General features: G+C 41.6%; 1 protein-coding gene across 1 annotated transcript; it reads left to right on the top strand.

Annotated features, from left to right (window-relative positions):
* Window positions 1-584: 584 nt before the first annotated feature.
* On the top strand, window positions 585-12,866 carry jkamp (jnk1/mapk8 associated membrane protein). Its single transcript, XM_083633760.1, has 7 exons — window positions 585-649; window positions 1,845-1,924; window positions 3,604-3,758; window positions 4,513-4,719; window positions 8,064-8,245; window positions 9,748-9,824; window positions 11,245-12,866. Exons 1-7 carry the CDS (start codon window positions 646-648, stop codon window positions 11,461-11,463), a joined length of 924 nt encoding a protein of 307 aa, XP_083489886.1. The 5' UTR covers window positions 585-645; the 3' UTR covers window positions 11,464-12,866.
* The last annotated feature ends 7,111 nt before the right edge of the window (window positions 12,867-19,977 follow it).

The raw sequence follows: 19,977 nt of genomic DNA, 5'->3' as shown, positions 1-19,977 counted from the left end.
GTCAGTAGGTCGTGTAGGGGGTGTGTCACATTGGCCATTATTTTGAGCACTTTCTCCAGCATCCTCCTCTCCACCACCACCTCCAGGGGCTCCAGAGTAGTTCCCAGCACAGAGCCAGCTCTCTTTATCAGTTTGTTCAGTTTCTTGGAGTCTCTAGCTCTGATGCTGCTGCCCCAACTGATGGCTGCGAAGAGGATGGCACTTGCCACAACAGACTGGTAGAAGGTCTGCAACATCCTGCTGCACACCTTGAAGGAACCGAGCTTCCTCAAGAAATATAGTCTGCTCTGCCCCTTCTTAAGCCTAACCACAAGATTAATTATTAGAATTTGAAGAATTGATTATGGTTCATTGGTTCCTTGTTATTTAATTATGATTGTTGTGTTTGTTGTTCGATAGGAAGTAATTGTAGGTATGCATAGAATCATAGAGAGATACTGTAGATTTGAGTCCACACTCCACATCAGTGGGTGGCGGTAATGCACCCGAAAGTTGTTTGCCAATAGCCGTTAAACTCAATAGTAGAAGAAGAAGAAGAAGAAGTTGTCTTCCGGTTTGTGCTACCTTGCTTACGTTCGGTTCCGGTTTCTATTACCAAATGGCAATATTGTAGCACTCGAGTTTTTGATCTTTATTTAGGCCGAAATGGGTAAGTTTCCACTGTGTCGTGTTTCTTGCCATCTGACGCCAGTTCGCTTGCTCGTTTGACCAATGTTGTGATTTAGCTTACCTAACGTTACATTGAGTTAAGCTAACGTGAAGGTGAGCTCTTAGCTCACTGGCTAAACCAGCCAAAATCCTAGCTAGCGCTAGCTAGTAAGACGTGGTAGCTTTTAGATGGATAAAATAAGAACTCTAACGTAAGCATGTCAGTTCCACCAGTGACCCGTTAAGATTTATTGTTGACAATTTGCGGACTTTGTGAAAATGACGTTCCTGGTATAATGTTATCTAAAGCTCAAACTAACGTTAACCTGGATCAACACTGGATATATTTTACAAAGACCACCGGTGGAGATAGACTCTTCGCACCAGCCACCTTTGCATTTTCCTTCCTCTTTGTACGTAGATATTGTTAATGCTGCATTCAGGTAAGCCTATGTGGGGAAGATGCTGGGGTAGCTGGCTGGGGGCGTGGTCAAGGTGGGGTAAAGGCTCATTTATACTCCATTTTCATACGAAAATAAATGTGTCCGTTTCAATTGGCGTAATCGTCACTGCCCACATACTTCCAATTCATCCACCAGTGGGCAGTAGAGAGTCAAATGTGTGAGTGGTTCTCCTCAGTTTCATGCGTATTCAGAGGATGGACAGAAAACGCACGAAATGAATGCAGACTCAGAGTACGGACAGAAGGCTCTGTCCGTCTCCGTCTTTAACGTAGAGTATAATTGGGCTTTAAATCCTCCCATTCTCCCCATTCAGCATAATTAGCATTTAGCTGCTAGCCCAGCCCAGGCAGACAGGATTGATGATTCAACCACCGCACTAAGCGCACATCTGAACAGATGTCTACCTGCTCTAGAATCCCCAATCCTGTAGTGTAGAGCCACAGCACCGTCCTTTGGTGAGTCAGCCCATTGAGATATATGTTTTTTTTTTTACCCCGGGGCTCACGCGCCAGCCATAGTACATTTTGTGGGTGTTCCCACACAGACCGACTGTATCTATTGGTAGTATCGATTCAATACAGTGTCTGCCTTAGTCCCCTCTCAGTCTCTATATTGCAAAAAGTCTTGCTTGTCAAGTCATATGGGAATGATAGAATGGCTTTAGACCCCATTTGAAGGCGTCAAAAGAAGCTTGTGTTTATTGCAAAAGTCTTTGTTTTTGTCTTGTTCCAGCTGTGGCCATGAGCTCCACTTGTCCGGGCCTGTACTGTGGCAGGATCATGGTCAACGGGTCGGTAGAGGAAGAGTGTGGCGTGAGTACAAAACAAAACAACACACTTGTTTGTTCCTCCGTTAAAATCTGGGTCCAACCAGGGTTAACTTAGGCTACATTCAGACAGACCCCCCACCCCCCCTTTCTGCCTTCTCCCCTTCAAAACAAGCATGTGTGCGAGTGCGAACCAGGAAAATAAGTTTTTAAAATGATGTAGGCTATTTTGGAGCTTTAGTTTAGTTTCTCTGAAACAGAGCAGAGCTGTGTGTGTGTGTGTGTGTGTGTGTGTGTGTGTGTGTGTGTGTGTGTGTGTGTGTGTGTGTGTGTGTGTGTGTGTGTGTGTGTGTGTGTGTGTGGCATCTATATTGACCAGCTGCAGCATGACGTCGGGTTGCCTCCACCCAAAAGTAGGATCACCCTGAGCTCTCTCTCATCCTCTGACCACTGTGTGTTTTTGTGTGTTTTCTGTGGGGGGGGGGGTCAATGCAGAGCGATGGACCCTCTCTGAATGCAGCCTTATTCCCAACTTGATGTTGCCTATGAAAAGGTTACCCCAGGTTGCCCGACCCGGCATGGTGACCCACCATGGGTTGGATCACCAGGGTCGGACAAGGGTTTATTTCAGTGTGAATGGCACCACCCGGGTTGCGGTTTATGCTAATAGCCTATGCTAACTCTTCTGCAGCTCTCCTGAGTTGTGCCCCAGGTCCTATGTGAATTGTCATGGCCAGGGATTAACCCATGTAGACTGACTTGGGGCGGCGTGTAGCTCAGGAGGTAGAGCGGGTCGTCCACTAATCGCTTTGGATAAAAGAGGTCGGTGGTTCGATTCCCGGCTCCTCCAGTCTGCATGTCGAAGTGTCCTTGGGCAAGACACTGAACCCCAAATTGCTCCCGTTGGTGTGCCAGCACCCTGTGTGGTAGCCTGCCGCCATCGATGTGTGAATGGGTGACTGTACCTACTGACTGTAAAGCGCTTTGGATAAAAGCGCTATATAAATGCAGTCCATTTACCATTTACTTGGTGTGAAGTGACAAAAGAAGGTATGAAAGTAGTCTCGCTGGCCAGCCTCCCCTCCCTTCCATGAGAGGAGTCTGGCAGCGCTGGTCCCCATTGTGGAATTGCGGGGGGGGAAATGCTCTGTTTGGTTTAACCAATCACACTTGTCTTGGGCAGCGCTTAGTGGCAGTGCCAAGCAGGCCTTCTTTATTGCACAATCCAAATCTTTTATTTTCACTATTCTCCACATTTTAGAATAGTAAAGACATCAAAACTATGAAATGACACAAGTGGAATTAAGCAGCGACTAAAAAAAAGTGTTCAACAAATCAAAACTACGAAGTTGCCACGTTTTTCTTTGATGGAAAGAAGAAGAAGGCTTCATGGCGTGCCTCTCTGTAGAGCTGCAACGATTATCTGAGTCGAAAATTAACAACTATTTTGATGATCAATGAATCGTTTTGAGTAATTTTTTAAGAAAACAAGTCAAATTTTATGGTTTCTTTACTCCTCTATGACAGCAAACTGAATATCTTTGGGTTGTGGAAAAAACAAGATATACATAGTGATTGACATTTGTGACATTTTATAAACCACACAAGTAATCGATTAATCGATAGATTAATCAATAATTATGAAAATAATCATTAGTTGCAGCTCTACTTGCCTGGTCCTAATCCCATCATCTGCTGTTTTCCTGCCCCCCCTCATCTCACCAGGTGTGTCCTCGCGGGGAGCGGACCAACCTGCAGAAGGTGTGTGATCGCTGCACAGAGTCCCCGGAGCTCTACGACTGGCTCTACCTGGGCTTCATGGCCATGCTGCCCCTGGTACTACACTGGTTCTTCATCGAGTGGTACTCTGGAAAGAAGAGGTGTGGATGCACACATACACATGCTGCTTACATCTGCATGGAAGGGCTAATGTAGCAAAAGTGTCTGTAACCATATCAAGCTTTAGTTTAGCGTCGTTAATTTGACAATCGCTATTCAAATTCACATTACAAACAGACGTATCTCCATTGACAGTGACAAGATGCCCAAAGAATGGTCCTTGCTACTAAAAAGAAAATGGCAAAATGGCTGCCAAACAACAACAAATGCACATAAATCACTATGGAGGTCATTTTACGTCATGATTAACATTAACATACTGTACATAATCCAAAAAAAATTGTACTGATTTACTTCTGATTGTATAAACTGTTTTAACTTGACAACAAAAACATTCTAAATTGAACGCCAGCTCACTTCCTGTTGCAGTGTTTGCTAGTACAGGACAGGACATCTCTGAAAACATCCCAGCAGACAGGACTGAAAACTCTGTGAAAACCGTCTTGTAGGTTGACACATTTTATAGAAATCCAAGAAAGTGTTTATGCACGGAATCCAATGCACACGAGTCCACACGTGTCCCAGGCTCCTCCACCTGATAAGATTTTTGCTTTTAGATGTTTTTATTCCAGAAAGTAAATGAAACCCATGACCAAAATAGTCATACAACGTCATTGTGTTACTTATCTGGAATTATAGTGAAAATAAATGATTCCCCTTTTTGCTGGGGGAACCCCGTCAAAGGACCCCACTTTGAGAAGCGCCGTCTTATCTGGCTCTTCTGTGCGTCCTCAGCTCCAGCGCTCTGCTGCAGCACATCACGGCCATGCTGGAGTGCAGCGTGTCGGCCGTGGTCACGCTGCTGGTGAGCGAGCCGGTGGGGATGCTGAGTATCCGCTCGTGTGGCGTCCAGATGCTGTCTGACTGGTACACCATGCTGTACAACCCCAGCCCCGACTACGTCACTACACTGCACTGCACGCAGGAGGCCGTCTACCCACTGTAAGTAGGCACAATCTGACATCACCCAAGCCCGTCCACATTCCATTCACATAGCCTGCACTGGACCATAAAGCCTCCATAGCATAGCATGGAACAGTGCTAACCCACCATAGCATAGCATGAAACAGTGCTATTAAGTAGTAGTAGATGCATGAAACGGTGATATTAAGTAGTAGTAGATGCATGAAACGGTGCTATGAAGTAGTAGTAGATGAATGAATGAATGAATGAATGAATGAATGAAAAAAATTTATTGGTCACCACCACCACCACCAACCATACACTTAGGTCATAACCAAAGGTTAGGGGCAGAAGCAAACGCTTATGTAAAGCCCCCCCTTTTCTTACAATTAAAATAAGAAAATCATCATGTTCAGACATTTTGGACATTGTCCTTACTTGCCATCATATAAACAACAAAGGATTTCAAGGAAAAAATATCCTAATACAGGAAACAAAAAACAACAACAAAAATAAGCAAAAAAAAAAAGTAAATAAGCAATACAACAGTGAGTAGCAAATAACAAAACAAACACAATCCATACATGCATATTCATACATTTTATAATCGTTTTATTATTATTATTATTATTATATATATATACATATACCTATATACGGTATATATATATATATATATATATATATATATATATATACTTATACATTCACTTTTTTATTTATTATTATTATTATTATTATTATTATTATTATTATTATTATTATTATTATTATTATTATTTTTTCTCTTTGTCCCCTACATCATTCAGTTACCTGGGAACTAGACTGTAATTTTCCATCATCAAGTCCTTATACCTTTTTTTAAAGATCAACACATTCTTACTTGATTTTAATTCTTCCGGCAAAGCGTTCCACAACTTCACACCACAGACAGATATGCACCTGCTTTTCATGGCTGTGTTACAGAAGGGTTGTTTCCAATTTTGTTCGCCTCTGAGGGCATAACCCCCCTTTCTTTCTTTGAACATTATTTGTATGTTGGACGGGAGCACTCCCTTTCTGGCTTTATACACAATCAAAGCTGTTTTTGATCCACCAAGTCCATAAATTTTAATGTTTTTGACTTTATAAATAATGAATTAGTGTGATCATGATGCATGAAACGGTGCTATGAAGTAGTAGTAGATGCATGAAACGGTGCTATGAAGTAGTAGTAGATGCATGAAACGGTGCTATTAAGTAGTAGTAGATGCATGAAACGGTGCTATGAAGTAGTAGTAGATGCATGAAACGGTGCTATGAAGTAGTAGTAGATGCATGAAACGGTGCTATGAAGTAGTAGTAGATGCATGAAACGGTGCTATGAAGTAGTAGTAGATGCATGAAACGGTGCTATTAAGTAGTAGTAGATGCATGAAACGGTGCTATGAAGTAGTAGTAGATGCATGAAACGGTGCTATGAAGTAGTAGTAGATGCATGAAACGGTGCTATGAAGTAGTAGTAGATGCATGAAACGGTGCTATGAAGTAGTAGTAGATGCATGAAACGGTGCTATTAAGTAGTAGTAGATGCATGAAACGGTGCTATTAAGTAGTAGTAGATGCATGAAACGGTGCTATTAAGTAGTAGTAGATGCATGAAACGGTGCTATGAAGTAGTAGTAGATGCATGAAACGGTGCTATGAAGTAGTAGTAGATGCATGAAACGGTGCTATTAAGTAGTAGTAGATGCATGAAACGGTGCTATTAAGTAGTAGTAGATGCATGAAACGGTGCTATTAAGTAGTAGTAGATGCATGAAACGGTGCTATTAAGTAGTAGTAGTAGATGCATGAAACGGTGCTATTAACACGTTCAGTGCCAGCGACGCCATATGGCGTCATTAGAAATTTACCGTACAGTGCCAGCGACGCCAAATGGCGTCATAACTCCAAATTGTTTTTTTGACGGGGGGGTGTCGATCTAAGCTTCTTACGTCGCCTCTAACAATATTGTAGCTATTGGAGGTCGATAACCTATTTTACAAACCCATTAGGTGGCGACAGCACTCTCCTGATCAGAGAAAAAGGAGCCAAACACACAGAAATAGTCACTGGGCAAAATGAGGAAATCGCATCGCATCCGTCCGTATGCATCGACGTGCCTCCATAAACGAGCACAACGCCAGCTGTGCCCCCAGCAGCAGCATCCGCTGTCACAACTGAGCACTTCCATGTACGCTGCAACAGCACATTCACATAATCAGCATTATTATTCCGAACTGGAAGCATGCCAGCCCGTGACAAACACACGCGGAACCAAAAAGCTGAATGTCGCGCACCATTCACTGTGTGTGCGCAGCAAACTCAGCAGAGACTGAGAGCCACCAGACACATAAGACACACCCAGGAGGCGTGTGCAGTTGAGGGGGGGGGGGGGGGGGAGCACGGAGAGCAGCAGAGCAGCATACACTTCACCCAGACAGACCCAGACATCAGAAAATTCGCTTCAGAGTCAGAGATGTGCTTGAAATGTTTAATTTCACAAAAGGCTCATTATCTCAGCTCGTAGAAAAAAAGGTATGTTTTTCGTTCAATCGAGCTATCTTCTCCGGCTCATAACTAAAGAACGGAAAATGGGATCAATAAACTTTTTTTTGCAGGTGATAGAAGAGAGTCTCATCGTTATTTGTGCGTGTTCAGTGTTTACATAGTAATTATTAAAAAAAATTATATGACTGTTTTAAAATGCATTGCGGCCTATGTGGCACAGCAAGCAACCTTTTGCCCAAGGGCCGTGGCACTGAAAGTGTTAAGTAGTAGTAGATGCATGAAACGGTGCTATTAAGTAGTAGTAGATGCATGAAACGGTGCTATTAAGTAGTAGTAGATGCATGAAACGGTGCTATTAAGTAGTAGTAGATGCATGAAACGGTGCTATTAAGTAGTAGTAGATGCATGAAACGGTGCTATGAAGTAGTAGTAGATGCATGAAACGGTGCTATGAAGTAGTAGTAGATGCATGAAACGGTGCTATTAAGTAGTAGTAGATGCATGAAACGGTGCTATTAAGTAGTAGTAGATGCATGAAACGGTGCTATTAAGTAGTAGTAGATGCATGAAACGGTGCTATTAAGTAGTAGTAGTAGATGCATGAAACGGTGCTATTAAGTAGTAGTAGATGCATGAAACGGTGCTATTAAGTAGTAGTAGATGGGGGATTTAAAAGGGAAGCTGCTGTATGAAATTAAACATAACAACAGATAGAAAAGTTGCCTTTCAGTCTATAAACACGTAGTTCATCTGTGTCAAAATCGAGTGACCTGGACATTTGTCTTTCTTATCTCTCTACAGCATTGTATTAAGTAACTCATTGTATTCCCCCCTTTTCTGTCTCTCCTTAGCTATACCATAGTGTTAATCTACTATGCCTTCTGCCTGGTTCTGATGATGCTGCTGCGCCCCCTGCTGGTCAAGAAGATAGCATGTGGTCTGGGGAAGTCTGATCGCTTTAAGAGCATCTACGCTGCTCTGTACTTCTTTCCCATCCTCACTGTACTACAGGCAGTGGGAGGCGGACTGCTGTGTGAGTAATATTATCGACACTAAAATGACACTAAGCGTGTCTCTCTGTCCGTCTCTCTGTCCTTCGCGTATCTCGAGAACCGTCGGTCGGATCGACTTCAAACTTGCGCGGTGTGTCAACGCGGACCCGACAGAGTGCAGAGCACTGTTTTTGTACAGTTTGGACAATATGAATAATTACTATGAATATCTAGGTCTCTGTTTATCCCAGAAACAGAAAGTGACTCTCTCCCTGACCAACTTTGTCAAACCCAGCAGTCCATTGGCATGCATGGGTCAGTTCATTGAAACATCTTTAGCCCACAATTTCCAGTTTTCAGCTGTGCCAAAATGCCTTTTAGGTCGACACCACAGGCTTACTCCTCAGTGACACCACAGGCTTACTCCTCAGTGACACCACAGGCTTACTCCTCAGTGACACCACAGGCTTACTCCTCAGTGACACCACAGGCTTACTCCTCAGTGACACCACAGGCTTACTCCTCAGTGACAATGGTTCCACTCCAAGCTTGTCTCTAGAAATGTTTTGACTATTACTTTTTGTTGAGGCCTTTTCTTCTCCTCGGCCTCACTGAGACCACATGTAGGCAATGTACCATGAGTTGAGACCACATGTAAGGAATGTACCATGAGTTGAGACCACATGTAAGGAATGTACCATGAGTTGAGACCACATGTAGGGAATGTACCATGAGTTGAGACCACATGTAGGCAATGTACCATGAGTTGAGACCACATGTAAGGAATGTACCATGAGTTGAGACCACATGTAGGCAATGTACCATGAATTGAGACCACATGTAGGGAATGCACCATGAGTTGAGACCACATGTAGGGAATATACAATGAGTTGAGACCACATGTAAGGAATGTACCATGAGTTGAGACCACATGTAGGGAATGTACCATGAATTGAGACCACATGTAGGGAATGTACCATGAGTTGAGACCACATGTAGGGAATATACAATGAGTTGAGACCACATGTAGGGAATATACAATGAGTTGAGACCACATGTAGGGAATGTACCATGAGTTGAGACCACATGTAGGGAATGTACCATGAGTTGAGACCACATATAGGGAATGTACCATGAGTTGAGACCACATGTAATGAATGTACCATGAGTTGAGACCACATGTAGGGAATGTACCATGAGTTGAGACCACATGTAGGGAATATACAATGAGTTGAGACCACATGTAGGGAATATACCATGAGTTGAGACCACATGTAGGGAATATACCATGAGTTGAGACCACATGTAGGGAATATACCATGAGTTGAGACCACATGTAGGGAATGTACCATGAATTGAGACCACATGTAGGGAATGTACCATGAGTTGAGACCACATGTAGGGAATATACCATGTGAGCCAATATGACCACATTATAGATTATCAGATTACTTCAATCTTAGAAACTCAAATCACAATTCAAGATGAACTGTGAGCTGTGATTGATTGATTGATTGATTGATTGATTGATTGTGTCTTCCAGACTATGCCTTTCCCTATATCATACTGGTCCTGTCTTTGGTCACCCTCGCTGTTTACATGTCTGCCTCTGAGATACAGGTAACAACACTCACTCAACATTTCTGTGTGTGTGTGTGTGTGTGTGTGTGTGTGTGTGTGTGTGTGTGTGTGTGTGTGTGTGTGTGTGTGTGTGTGTGTGTGTGTGTGTGTGTGTGTGCGTGCGTGCGTGCGATTGTGATTGATTCATTGTGTCAAGCACCTTTGACAGAGCCCAGCCCACATGGGCTTACAAGACACACAAAAATCAAAATATACAATACAACTGTGTGTGTGTGTGTGTGTGTAGATAAAAAAGTAATGAATAATACACCTTTCACATTGTTATGGTCCATGGTATGCAGAACATTATGTCTGTTTATAGACATATTCTTTTGAATCCTCAACAACAATACATGATAGAAAGCCCATACTCATACCACAGGTTGCCCCTATACATCACATCACATGATCTGATTAGGTTTTAGGGCACATTGCTGCATATATTTGCATGTTAATGAGGAAAAACAGATTTTCTTCAAACTTCTATAACTCCTTAAATCGTTAAGATACCTAGTTGATGTACTATTGTGTAGTCAAGCCTGTCGACATAGAAATATTAGCAAACTAATGCATTTATTAGCTTAAATTAATAAATGAACTTGCTAGCCTAACTGCTTCTGTTTAATTTAGCATAACCAATTAACCATAGTATTACCATGACATATTAATCGCCAGGTGACAGCAAGGCAGCTAGAGACAGCATCGCTAACAAACTTAAGCTATCACTAGCTAGCAATGAGATAGACTCTGTCGGGGAGTTATAATGTTATAGAAGTCAGTGGAGGAGAGATCTGTGGCTAACCCAATGTCACGACAAAATGTACTTCCCATAAAAAAACACATCTGTTTACCATGGTGGTGTCTTGCCTCGATCACATGCCAGGGAAGAAAATAAGAAAAGTAATATGACTGTTTTGTGAATGATGTTTTCTATCGCTGGCTATTGAAATGGTAACCTATAGCTACTTCCCTTCTCATGAATGAGTTGTATTCCATCTCATGGGTGTTGATTCTAAATGATAAGACAGTGCTTCTCAAAGTGGGCTCCTTGAGGAGGAAACACAATGACAGAATGTAGGACTATTTTGATCATGGGTTTCATACACTTTCTGTAATGAAAACATCTCAAAGCAAAACAAACAAACAAAAAGGTGCTCAGATGGTCTGTGGTGTAATTTGTGCCAGTTTAGGGGTTGTTGACGTGAAAAAGTTTAGGAAGCACTGCAGAAGGACCCCAGCATCATGTCTTTGTGCAGTGGCAAAACAAGCCACAATGTTGTTGGCACATCACCATTGTTGAACTGTCTTGACTTAGACTAGGCTTTATCTATCATGTTGTGATCCAGATGTCTATTAAACCATCATATTTCCCCTTTCTCTCTCTCTCTCTCTCTCTCTGTACACCCACCCGCCCCCACAGTCTTTCAAGAACCTGGTAGCTAAGAAGAAGCGCCTCGTCGTCCTGTTCAGCCATTGGCTGCTCCACGCTTACGGTATCATCTCCATCTCCCGATTGGACAAGCTGGAGCAGGACCTGCCACTATTGGCCCTTGTGCCTGGCCCCGCCCTGTTCTACCTAGCAACAGCCAAGTTCACCGAGCCCAGCCGCATTCTGTCTGAGGGCGGCAACGGACACTGATTTAATGTCATGGGAAAATCCAACATAAAAGTTAATTTTACACATTGCTGCTGTCAAAGACAAACTTGAATGGTGTTTTCCCATGCTCTATTCTAGGGTTATTGAACTCACCTCAACCTGTAAATATCCACATAAACCTTAAATTCAAGCAAAGATAAATAAATAAGACGTGAAAATTAGTTAGTTAATTACAGTTTTCAACATGGAATATTATGTTATCCAATATTTGGACATGACTTCATGGTCGAGGCGAAATTTTAGTGCAAAACAAAACGATTGAAGTCGGCCCTTCTATAGGTTAAATGCGTTTCCAATTCCATTCACAGTTATGAAACAGAAAACGTGAACACTGTCCTGCTAACATCCTGGTTAGCATCACAACATTCCGTTTGGCTACATCTACATCACAGTGTTGCAGCAGTGCTTCTCATCCACATACAACAGCTAAGGATGAATCTATGGAAGTAGTGTCTGTGTTGTGTTTTCTGCCGTTTGGTTTTGTTGTATTTGTCCTTTATAATAATTAATAAGTGTCCAAATGTGGCGAGTTTGCTTGATCACAGCACTGAAATATTGAGAAGCAGCTGTTGCTTGTGTTAAGTTATTTAGTGAAGACAAATGTTGGTACAGTAGGCCACACGATGCTGGAAAACACATTTTCCAAAGAGTCAGCAGGGTGGTATATTCAAATTCTTGATATTTGTTTTTATTTGAATATAATGAAAATATTTCTCCGACGTGCAATTTGATTTCAAATCCTATCTGCAATGCCTTTAACAGTGAATTTTTATTTTTATTTTATTTTTTCTCCCAGTCCTATAGGTCTGATCTTTAAAATGGCCTGGGCTGGTTGAGTTTTGTCTTCTGTATATTGTACATTGATGTAAATATATGCTTGTAAATAGTGAATGGTGAAATGTTAAATTTACACAGGCTGAAACAACAGTGAGCGATCATTATCATTCACAATCTGCCTACCTGTGTTTTTTTTAACCTGGTATTTTTGAAAGAAAAACAAAATATACCTGCAGGTCTGTTTTGTGAACTATGCCGTCCCTCAGCATGAGCTGAAAGCAGAAGTCAGTTAAATCAAATATAGAGACACATTTGGATCAGATACCATGGGGGGGCATAGTTATCTAAACAAGAATAATTAAGATTTCATGCAGTTTATCTCTGTTGTCAATTATGCTCGATATGCAGTTATACAGTGATGAAAAGATTGGATGTTTTTACCTGTGGAAATCCAGCTATAGGCTCCCCATTCTTTTTTATGTGTAATAATGGATTGCATGTGCCAACAGTTTTGCTATTGCTTTAAAAAAAAAAGTTGAGAAAGCATTTCTCAAATAGAACTGCTACTGTCTTTGGAATGTGACTATTATTTTCACAAAAACTACTAAAACATCTTCTCATAAAGTTATTTTTGTGGCTTGTCTTAAAGTAATAATCCACAACATTTTCATGTTCTACACATTATGGCTAGGAGCTCTTTCCTGGGAGAAATGCTCTATCGCACAGGAAGTGATGCGTTTTATGTGTAGTGTTTGTTTGGAATTGACAAGAAGTGGGTAGTTGACATGAGCAGCGATAGCCACCATGGCTGAACAGACAGAGAAGAGCGCCACCTGTTGGATTGATAAGTGATCTCCAGGAAGTGAAGTGCAAAAACACCACCGCAATTTGGCACCAAAGATGAAGACAAAATGATAATTAAAATTAAAAAGCGGAATCTCACATTTTAAACACACTGAAGAACTTTAATTTTAATTCATCAGTTTGTATTTAATTATGTATTTTCACCCTACTAAAAATGTGTAAGAACAGAGCTGGACTCTTCCAGGTGATTCTACAGTAAATCCACCTTTGATCGTGTGTTGATCGTGTCACCTGAATGTGTGTTTGACCTTTCTTTTTGATTTGATCAGGCAGGTCACTTATGAACAACACAACACAGCCTTGAGTGCACCTTTGATGAGTGGATCAGGCAGCAAATGTTTGGTTTTACTCAGGGCACCCTGTGAGAGAGGCAGGTAGCTGGAGAACCAGGATGAAGAGACACCAACACTTAGATCTTGCTATCAGCATAGAATGGTCCATAGTATCAAAGGCTTTCACCAAGGCAATGACAAAAGCACAACAGTTTATTGTCAAGGTCAGAGGAGATATCATTAAGGACCTTTACAGTGGCTGTGAGTGACACAATCAAAACGACAGCCAAACAACACATTTTGTAAGAACATTAACTTTTATTGATTCACGTTACAATAAATAAAAAATCTAGATATGCATAAACCTCAGTGCAAATGCTTTAAAAAGAAAGCCATAATTCAAGTAAAAAAAAAGATTTTTCAAAACAATTTCTTCAAAAGAGGACAATGCAGCAGCATGGCTACATTAATTCATTGGTAAACGTTATCAGTGATTCATGATATGTCAGTTTTTCCCTGGAAAGTCTTCAGTAGTGAAGTTTATGATCATATGATGGCTACAATTTCAATCTTAATGTTGAAACTTTAACATTAGTGTGCCATGAGTGCTTACACAGGAAGAGACTTTACCAAACCATAAATAAAATGAAAAAATAAAATACCCTGAATATTTTAACATTCTTAGCATTGTCTAGGGCCATATGAAATCAGTTTGATTTTTTTTCTAAATTCAGTTTTACTTTAATTTGGGGGTTAGGATTAATACTTTGTTGATGACTTGACTCTCTCAGACAGCCTCTTCCACATGTTTCTCAAAGAGAAAACCAAGTTGTGAGGTGATGTAAGGGTCTCACGCTTAGACTGACCCCCCCCCCCCTCTCTAAACACCCCAAAAAAAACAGAATTATTTCTCCATTTTACAATTATAAAATCATTTAGGTTATTACAATAATTAGCTCTACTTTTGATTTTGATAATTAGGCCTACTTTTATCAATTTCAGCCCAATTATGGAAAATTCTGCAATATTCCATGTTTTACAGTTGATTCAATTTTTATTACCAAATTCCATGATTCCATCAGTTTCTTCTGCATTGTGGAAATCATATGGCCCTAATTGTCTCAACTAAACACAGCATCAGTCAAACAGCCTACTAAGAAGAATAGACTGGACACAAATAACTTCCACCCTCAGATCCTCTTACACGGTTCTATCTCACCAATCGGTGACGTTCAGTTCAGTTATTTTGTGATTGTTATGAAATGTTCATTGTTTTACATCAGTAGTCTGAAAGTCGAGAACTCCTCTGAACGAGGTAAGTTAACTCATTTATACACCTTTGTGTTCCAGCCAGGCTTTTCCTAGTCCACCTTTCGGAGGTGAAATCATCTATGAAACCCCACAGAAACTGAATGAGAGAAGTGCTTCTCATCAGGTCTAGAAAGACTTTTGAGAATGAGAAGTCATCTAAAGAAACAAAAAAGTATATTCTGAGAAGATGTCTAGCCTAACTTTGCCAATCAATAGAGTACCGCAGGTATGGCGTACTGTATTTTTGTAGGCTTACCTAGAAGTCCCTGCACTTCCTGGTTCCTACATGTAAAAAAAAAAGTCAATGGGATTTGTGTATGGAAATTTCAGTTCAATGCATGAAATAAGGTCTGTGGTTAAAAGTTTATGAAATGGGAGACTTTGTGTTCAGGACATAATCTTCACAAATGACAACCACTTTTATGACTTTCGAAGCATTTCCTGAAAATTGCGTAAAAGAAAACGCATTTACACTTTAGAAAATCATAAAAGTGGTCCTCATTATCTTGCTGAACACAAAGTTGGCTGTTTCATAAACCTTTGTTAACCACAGACCTTATTTCAAGCACAAGAAGTGCTAACATCCAGACTCCTTCCTGCAGTAGTCTCTAGACAAAGTTTACTTAGGCTGCCATGCTTGTCAGAAGAAGATTAGTGAACTGAACACACGCCTTTTGGGAAATAACTCAAGTTACTCAGGGCTCCAGACTAAGTTTTTACATTGGTTGCACTGGTGCGCCTAAGTAGGTGCACCCACATTTTTTCACCACACCTTTTGGCGCCATTATAATACATTAATACGCAATAATACACAAGGCATATGTTTTGGCCTTTTTGCACGTGGTGAGACTATCTGCACCGAACATGTTGGGTCAGGATTACGGTGCGGAAATACTAGGCCGAAACCACCACCAAGCACAAGTTCAGCTATACTTTGCTCTGCGCTGCTCATAACTTGTACTGACTTCCTGCCTGGCTTGACACAATCCCTTGCGGTCTGAACGCTCTAATCCAGATGTTTTCAAAGTGGGCCCCCAGGGGGGCTCCAAGCAGTTTCAGGGGAGGCTCAGTGAATGAAAGTGAACAAATTATGATATAAATAATATATTAGTTATCAAAAGGAGATCACATAGAATAGTCTAAATCTGTGTGCTTTGGTTAAGGATAGTTCAGATACACAGTAGGTTTGGGGAATTTGACAGTTTTCCCACTTTCCCCGAGTCAGAATCACTGACCTAAAAATATGGACAGCGCTATCCCACTGATCTTTGTGATTGTGATTGATTTGTGGTCTGGAGCCATGCTACTACTTTCAGGAACCTACAGAAACACTCATTTCTGGTTGTTTAAAGGCATCCAGATACAGCCTACAGGCTTTGTCAGTATTACATTAATTAAATTAATGTAATTAAATTAATTGCAAGGGGATTCACACATGAAACGTGAGGGCTGCAACAACTACCACATAGTAATGACTCATCCTGTGGTCGTTGATGGTTTACTACAGTGTTGAGGTTATCGCCTTGACCATTACCATGGCAGCAGTGATAGCTTTAGCGTTACCATGGCAGCAGTGATAGCTTTAGCATTACCATGGCAGCAGTGATAGCTTTAGCGTTACCATGGCAGCAGTGATAGCTTTAGCATTACCATGGCAGCAGTGATAGCTTTAGCATTACCATGGCAGCAGTGATAGCTTTAGCATTACCATGGCAGCAGTGATAGCTTTAGCATTACCATGGCAGCAGTGATAGCTTTACCGTTACCATGGCAGCAGTGATAGCTTTAGCATTACCATGGCAGCAGTGATAGCTTTAGCATTACCATGGCAGCAGTGATAGCTTTAGCATTACCATGGCAGCAGTGATAGCTTTACCGTTACCATGGCAGCAGTGATAGCTTTAGCGTTACCATGGCAGCAGTGATAGCTTTAGCGTTACCATGGCAGCAGTGATAGCTTTAGCGTTACCATGGCAGCAGTGATAGCTTTAGCATTACCATGGCAGCAGTGATAGCTTTAGCATTACCATGGCAGCAGTGATAGCTTTAGCATTACCATGGCAGCAGTGATAGCTTTAGCATTACCATGGCAGCAGTGATAGCTTTAGCATTACCATGGCAGCAGTGATAGCTTTAGCCCAAATACCACAAACAGTTGATACCGTTCAAGTAAAGAACGTCTTGGCTTGCATGCAATCTGGCCGCCCACACAGTCTATCAGTCTGACGACTAAGACCACTCTGCAACAGACTGCAGATATTTCGGGGGTAGAGCGGACGTCGGCACCAAGACTTCCGTTTCCATCGTTGTTTACAGTCTGTCTCATATCAGCTACAGTCTGTCTCATATCAGCTACAGTCTGTCTCATATCAGCTAGTCTGTCTCATATCAGCTACAGTCTGTCTCATATCAGCTAGTCTGTCTCATCTCAGCTACAGTCTGTCTCATGTCAGCTACAGTCTGTCTCATATCAGCTAGTCTGTCTCATATCAGCTACAGTCTGTCTCATGTCAGCTACAGTCTGTCTCATATCAGCTACAGTCTGTCTCATATCAGCTACAGTCTGTCTCATATCAGCTACAGTCTGTCTCATATCAGCTACAGTCTGTCTCATATCAGCTAGTCTGTCTCATATCAGCTACTGTCTGTCTCATATCAGCTACAGTCTGTCTCATATCAGCTACAGTCTGTCTCATATCAGCTACAGTCTGTCTCATGTCAGCTACAGTCTGTATCAGCTACAGTCTGTCTCATATCAGCTACAGTCTGTCTCATGTCAGCTACAGTCTGTCTCATGTCAGCTAGTCTGTCTCATGTCAGCTACAGTCTGTCTCATATCAGCTACAGTCTGTCTCATATCAGCTACAGTCTGTCTCATATCAGCTACAGTCTGTCTCATGTCAGCTACAGTCTGTCTCATATCAGCTACTGTCTGTCTCATATCAGCTACAGTCTGTCTCATGTCAGCTACAGTCTGTCTCATGTCAGCTACAGTCTGTCTCATATCAGCTACAGTCTGTCTCATATCAGCTACTGTCTGTCTCATATCAGCTACAGTCTGTCTCATATCAGCTACAGTCTGTCTCATATCAGCTACTGTCTGTCTCATATCAGTCTGTCTCATATCAGCTACAGTCTGTCTCATATCAGCTACAGTCTGTCTCATATCAGCTACAGTCTGTCTCATATCAGCTACAGTCTGTCTCATATCAGCTACAGTCTGTCTCATATCAGCTACAGTCTGTCTCATGTCAGCTACAGTCTGTCTCATGTCAGCTACAGTCTGTCTCATGTCAGCTACAGCCTGTCTGATATCAGCTAGTCTGTCTCACGTCAGCTACAGTCTGTCTCATATCAGCTACAGTCTGTCTCACATCAGCTACAGTCTGTCTCACGTCAGCTACAGTCTCTCACATCAGCTACAGTCTGTCTCACGTCAGCTACAGTCTGTCTCATATCAGCTACAGTCTGTCTCATATCAGTCTGTCTCATATCAGCTACAGTCTGTCTCATATCAGCTACAGTCTGTCTCATATCAGCTACAGTCTGTCTCACGTCAGCTACAGTCTGTCTCATATCAGCTACAGTCTGTCTCATATCAGCTACAGTCTGTCTCATATCAGCTACAGTCTGTCTCATATCAGCTACAGTCTGTCTCATGTCAGCTACAGTCTGTCTCATGATCTCAGCTATCTGTTTATAGAGATTAGCCCAAATGTCATCTGGTCTTAAAACACCTACAAAAAGTATCGATCAATCAACTCCATTCTCACGTCAAACGGACTGTAAACACCGCAGACCCCCAAACATGGTCCGTCCGTCTGTCCGTGAGTCCACCGGTCGTCAGACTGATGGACTCTGGGTGGCCAGATTGCATGTAATGCTACAGGAAACACAAACAGCAGTCTACAGTAGTCTGGGGGTTCAGCCAGACTATTTTCAGTTGCAGTACTGGTTGTGGTGTGTTGTGTACATGCCGGCTATAAGTGAATGGCCTAATGCATGTTACAGCTGTTAATTTAGTCACTTGTTATTCATGTGATAATGTATGAGCGAATAGTGTACTCATCCTATCAACCATCCACAAAGCCCTATAACTATAATATATATATATATATATATATATATATATATATATATATATATATATATATATATATATATATATATATATAAACTATAGTATAGCCTTTGAACTTAATAAAAACTGCGGAAACTGCTACACCCCCTTACAGAATGTGTAGCCCTATGAATGACAAAATATTGGATATAGCCGACTGTTGCATGGAGGAAATACAGTATGATGATATGGATGGTTGGTGAGTCTCATGGTGAACATGAGACTTGCTTTTGGTACATTCCCATGACTTCCACTTCCAACCAGCAGGGGGTGAAAACATGTGTGCCTGTCTTCACATCCAGTGCTTTGTTTCTTATGATAGATGGATTCATATAAGAGGCACACAGCAAGGTGCCTCCTACCTTTATAAGAGGCACACAGCAAGGTGCCTCCTACCTTTATAAGAGGCACACAGCAAGGTGCCTCCTACCTTTATAAGAGGCACACAGCAAGGTGCCTCCTACCTTTATAAGAGGCACACAGCAAGGTGCCTCCTACCTTTATAAGAGGCACACAGCAAGGTGCCTCCTACCTTTGGAAGCTGTGTACATTGTTACCATCATTTCCCTCAGTGCTGCTGGGCCTGGGATACCCCTGCCCTTCTCCATATTCTATAACCTACAGCTCCCTCTTTTGGCCAGTTGGAATATAACACGTTCCTTTGCAAAATAATGCTGCCCATGGCACAATTCAAGTTTATAGCTGCAATATGCAACTTTTTTCACATGAACATAACAATAGATTAGCTCTATTATACAGAATATTATTATACAGTATATTATACATTATATATTATATATATATAATTATATATAATATATTATACAGTATATTATCAGTCTGAGTCTGTCTATGATCCTGCATGTTCATGCATAAATCCTGTTAACCTACTACGTTAACAATACAATTCCTGCCCCATGGTAACAGCAAAACCTGCATGAAAGCATCGCTCGTTACCGTGGTAACAGCAAAACCTGCATGAAAGCATCGCTCGTTACCGTGGTAACAGCAAAACCTGCATGAAAGCATCGCTCGTTACCGTGGTAACTGTAAAACCTGCATGAAAGCATCGCTCGTTACCGTGGTAACTGTAAAACCTGCATGAAAGCATCGCTCGTTACCGTGGTAACTGTAAAACCTGCATGAAAGCAT

The sequence above is a fragment of the Poromitra crassiceps genome, assembly GCF_964638095.1.
Source record: "Poromitra crassiceps genome assembly, chromosome: 3".
NCBI classification, from domain to species: domain Eukaryota; kingdom Metazoa; phylum Chordata; class Actinopteri; order Beryciformes; family Melamphaidae; genus Poromitra; species Poromitra crassiceps.
Note: the sequence above shows the minus strand (reverse complement) of the source record. Positions and strands in the feature narration are given on the sequence as shown.